The 4,545-nt window shown below is 63.3% G+C and overlaps 2 protein-coding genes across 3 annotated transcripts in view; one reads left to right on the forward strand and one right to left on the reverse strand.

Moving 5' to 3' along the window:
* TNFRSF13B (TNF receptor superfamily member 13B) overlaps positions 1 to 19 on the reverse strand; it is an 8,717-nt gene extending 8,698 nt beyond the window's left edge. Inside the window, exon 1 of the mRNA XM_085309408.1 lies at positions 13 to 19. Within this exon, the coding sequence (XP_085165534.1) occupies positions 13 to 19 (7 nt within the window). The remainder of the gene's footprint in view (positions 1 to 12) is intronic.
* MPRIP (myosin phosphatase Rho interacting protein) overlaps positions 7 to 4,545 on the forward strand; it is a 93,983-nt gene continuing 89,444 nt past the window's right edge. For both annotated transcript variants that reach the window (XM_085309385.1, XM_085309384.1), the window contains exon 1: positions 7 to 137. In XM_085309385.1, coding sequence (XP_085165511.1) covers positions 18 to 137 — 120 coding nt within the window. In that variant the 5' untranslated portion in view covers positions 7 to 17. The remainder of the gene's footprint in view (positions 138 to 4,545) is intronic.

Genomic DNA, 4,545 nt, shown 5'->3' on the forward strand with positions numbered 1-4,545 from the left:
CGGGCGCGGGGCGCGCCATGGCCGCCAAGGACAACCCCTGCAGGAAGTTCCAGGCCAACATCTTCAACAAGAGCAAGTGCCAGAACTGCTTCAAGCCCCGCGAGTCCCACCTGCTCAACGACGAGGACCTCAACCAGGTGGGTCCTTCCCCACCAAAAACTCTGCCTGGGCCCCTCCGAAATGCTGCCCCCTCCCCTCCCTGCCCGGCCCTGGGCCCCCTTGGGGTGCCTGCTGGCCCCATGGATAGTGCGGGCTCCCATGGGTGCCTGCTGACTCCATGGATAGCGTGGAGTCTCATGGGGCGCCCCGCCGTCCCGTGGGTGCCTGCTGACCCTATGCATAGTGTGTGGTTCCGTGGGGTGTCCGGCAGTCCCGTGGGTGCCTGCTGACCCTATGGATAGTGTGTGGTTCCGTGGGGTGTCCAGCAGTCCCGTGGGTGCCTGCTGACCCTATGGATAGTGTGTGGTTCCGTGGGGTGTCTGGCAGTCCCGTGGGTGCCTGCTGGCCTTTGATAGCATTGGGGCCCATGGGGTATCCAGCGGTCCCATTGGTGCCTGCTGAACCCCCGGATGGCATGGGGTCCCACGGGGTGTCTGGCAGTCCCGTGGGTGCCTGCTGGCCTTTGGATAGCCTAGGGCTCCATGGCTATGCCGTGCATGCCTGCTGGTCTTATGGGTGGCATGAGGTCTTGTGGGGTGTCCAGTGGCCCCACGGGTGCCTGCTGGCCCCRTGGATAGCGTAGTGTCCCACGGAGTGTCCAGTGGTCCCATGGAGTGTCTAGGAGGCTAGCAGGCAGCCATGGATAGTGTGGCGTCCTGTGGAGTGTCCAGTTAGTCCACTGGGTGCYTGCTGGCCCTATGGGTTGTGTGTGGTTGCATGGGGTGTCCAGCTGTCCCATAGGTGCCTGCTGGCCCTGTGGATAGCCTGAGGTCCCRTGGGTGTCCACTGACCCCATGGATAGTGGGGTTTCTTTGCATAGCCTGGAGTCTGTTGCATAGCGTGGGGTCCCGTGGGTGCTTGCTGGCCCCATGGATAATGCAGGGCCCTGTGGGTGCCCTCAGGCCCCACTGGGTGTCCAGTGGCTCCAAGGATACTTGTGGATCCCATGGGGCAGCTGGTGTCCCCATGGATAACCAGTGGCCCCRTGGGATGTGCAGTGGCCTTTTGGGTGCCCACTGTCCCCACAGGGCACCCGGCGTCCCCATGGGTGCCCATCACCCAGCAGTCCGTAGGCCCCATCTCAGTGGCTCGTCCCACCAGGAGGACCTGGAGCTTCAACCCTTTCCCAAGGCAGTTTGGGGACCGGCACTCRCCTCTGGGGTGGATCCAGCGCGTTTCGGGGTGCAACGTGGGGCTGGGGCGGCTGCCGGCCCCAAAGGGGAAGGGCCCCAGTGGAGGGAGGTGCTGAAAGTCCCGGGAAGAACTTGGCTCCCCCCAAAAACCCCAGATCCCCCTGGAAAGGGCCCAGCTCCCGTGCTCTCCCTGCAGCTCCCTGGATTTCCTAGGGCTGGAGTCAGGGAAACGGGGGAAGGCGACTGCCGCCCTTCTTGGGCCCCAAACCTGGGGGTCTAGGCCCTGCTGGGGCCAGGCCTTCCTCCTCCTCTTCCTCCCAGCCCTTCCCCAAGCCARGGAGACTGCGAACGCAGCTGGGAAATGCGCTCCGTGCTGTTGAATTTATTTTTTTTTAATTTATTTTTATTTTTTTGGAGGTGGGGGTGGTCTGCCAGCGCCACACTCCCTCCTCCCGCACCTTTCCGCGCCGGGTCTGACATCTCCGCTTACAATCCTATTATGGAAATGAGATCAGACATATTGCTGCGCTCGTTTGGGGGGGGGGGAACATAACGAAATCTGAAGGCTAATATGGAAAAAATGTAACTGGAAAAAAAAATGGCTTGGTGTGTGCRGGGAGGGGAGGGGAGGGCAGGGGGAGTGTCAGCGCGCAGCGCCCAGACAAAGGAGCCATCCCGAAATCCCGAAGGATGTTCGGGAAGGAGCCCCCGGCCCCGGCCTTTCCCGCGGCCCCGGCGATGCCCTGCGCGGGAATTTGCCACTCCGCCGGCGCCTCCCGGCCGCGCTCCCCGCCGGAGGTGGGGGGGGGGAGAGTCGAGCCGTGGGCACGCCGTGTCCCTCCGCGGTGCCCGGCTGTCCGTCCGGCTGTCCGTCCGTCCCCGGCGCCGGGTTTTGTCCGCCCGGAGAGAAGCCCCCATTGGTTTTGTTCCCCCCCCCCACCCACCCCCCCCTTCCTGGAGGGGGCTCGGGGGACGGATCCGGGCACCGCGTGCGGTTCGTTGGCCGACGAACCGGGCCGTCCCGGTGGGGAAAACGGCGCCCTCGGCTCCGCGTTTCCGACCGGGCCGAAGGAATCTCGCTTTAAAGATAAGATGGTGGCTTTCCGCGAGGATGTAATAAATACGTGGATAAACGTCTGCATCCTGCCGCGCTTCCTCGCGGAGCTCCCCCCGAGCCCTCCTCCCGCCGGAGGAGCCCCTTGGACGGGCACGACCGGCCCGGTGCGGCAAACTTTGTTTTCCCACATTCCTGCCATACGTTGCCTCCTAATTAATATTACTCGTTGGAGGAGGAAGCTCCGCTCTGGAAAGCAGAGCCGGGCCGTGGGGGGGGGGGAGCGTGTATGTATGTGCGTATACGCCCTGGAATAATGGTTTGCTCAACGTATATTCTCTTAATTTTACTTTTTTGAGACTCGGGGGGGGGGGGCAGCAAGCAGCGCGGTCCGTCCTGCTCGGCACGGGACGGCTCTCGCCGTCAGGCTAGGAGGGTCCTTTGGAGTCGTCGGACCTTTCTGCTGGCCTTGCAGGAACGGTGAAGATGCTTAGTGCTTTGGCACTGGCGGGTTTTTTGTTTGTGTTTTTTCTGGGGGGGATTTTTGGGGATTTTTATTGCATGCCAGTACCCCGGCGCAGGTAGCCGGTTGCAGCTCTCGGCTGTTGCGGCGGGTCCCGTCCTCGCTCGGGAGCCTCGCGGAGAGCGGGGCCGAGGGAGGGAGGGAGGGCGACGCCAGCCCCAAACCTGGGGATTAGAGGACCGGAGCGCTCTAATAATAATCGGACTTGGCGCTTCCAACTTCAAAGAGCTGCGCGGACGCTAAGTCCCTAATCCTGGGGCGCTCCGTTCACGAGTTGTTTTTGCGCGCCGTGCCCGCTCCTGCCTTCGGGATAACCTGCGGCTGCAGCCCCGGAGCCCCTGGCAGCGTCGCCGGCAGCGGGATCCCGCGTTCCCGTCGTACCGGCGGGTCCCGGATGGACAAAACGCCGTCGATCGCTGAGCCGGCGACGCCGCTGCGGGACCGGGAACYGCTCAGAGCTCCCCTTGGTGCTGCCCCTTTTCCAGCAGGGCTGGGAATTCCCTTTTTTCCTGGCAAAACAGCCCTGGATCGGCACCACCCTGTCGGAGAGCACCTGGATCCACGTAACCTTCTGCAGAGCTCCTGCGGGAATCGGCTTTCCCCGCCGGGGAAGGCTCCCAGGGATCCTGCTTCTCTTCTCCGGGAAGATCCCGGCGGCAAGCGCGGCTGAGCCTTTCCAGCGAGAGCATCTTCYGGAGGGAGCCGGCCCGGGACGTGTCCGGGGGTCTGCGCCGGCCGGCCGGGACCGAACCGTGCTTGAGTGGCCATGCCTCTGGCTTGCAAGGAAAAGGACCCCCGACACGCGTCCCCCCGGACAGAAACGCGCTGGGAATTAACCTCAAAATTACGCGTGGCCTGAATTGGAAGAAATGCAGAGTGTAAAGCCGTCGCTTTTAATTTTCTCATGAGAGAAATGTGCTCTCCCAGGGCACGGGGACTGGCACGGATAGAGGAATTTGAGGATGTCTTTCCAGCTACCAGTGTTTTTTTTTTTTTTTTTTTTTTACAAGCGCTGTGACACGGATGCCCGAAGGACCACCCGGCTGGAAGGTGGCGCTTGCAGGCTTTTCCCACGGCTTTCTCCCGCCTTGGCCCGGGTCCGACCCCTGCCCAGCGGTGCGGAGGTTCATCCTTCGGACGCTATCGCTTTTTTGCCCATTCCAGATGCCGGCTGCTTGTATCACGCTGCAAAAATCCGGCTGTAACGGACTAATTATTAGGACCAAACGGGGCAAGATCCTCTGCAAATGTCAAGCCCGCCTTCGTCGGCCGCTGCAGCGCGGAGGAATTCGGGAGCGCCGCCGGGGGTGGCCGGGATGCCCTTCGCCGCCTTCCACAGGCGTCCCGCCCCGGGAAAGCAGCAGCAGCAGCAGCCCGGGGGCCGAGCGGGCCGGTCCGGCCTCGTGGGGACCGACGGTTGCAAGCCACAAAYGCCTCCGGCCGGTCAGCGCGCCGGCAGCCCCGTGCTCTTCCCGGMGGTCCTGCCTCCCCGTGTGAATTAGCCGGAGGGCGATGACCTCCGTGGATCCGCGGCGGCCGGGTCAGCTTCGCGGCGCTCCTCTGCCCCTCCGGCCCGAGGGAGAGGGCAGGGCGCTCTCTGCACGTGCAAACCCTGGCTGCGATTGAAGGCGGCGTTGAATGTTTGCCCGGCTTCTGGAGAACTGGCCCATTCATTT

Source organism: Rhea americana, unplaced genomic scaffold (genome assembly GCF_003343005.1).
Source record: "Rhea americana isolate MKP2758 unplaced genomic scaffold, rheAme1 scaffold_297, whole genome shotgun sequence".
NCBI classification, from domain to species: domain Eukaryota; kingdom Metazoa; phylum Chordata; class Aves; order Rheiformes; family Rheidae; genus Rhea; species Rhea americana.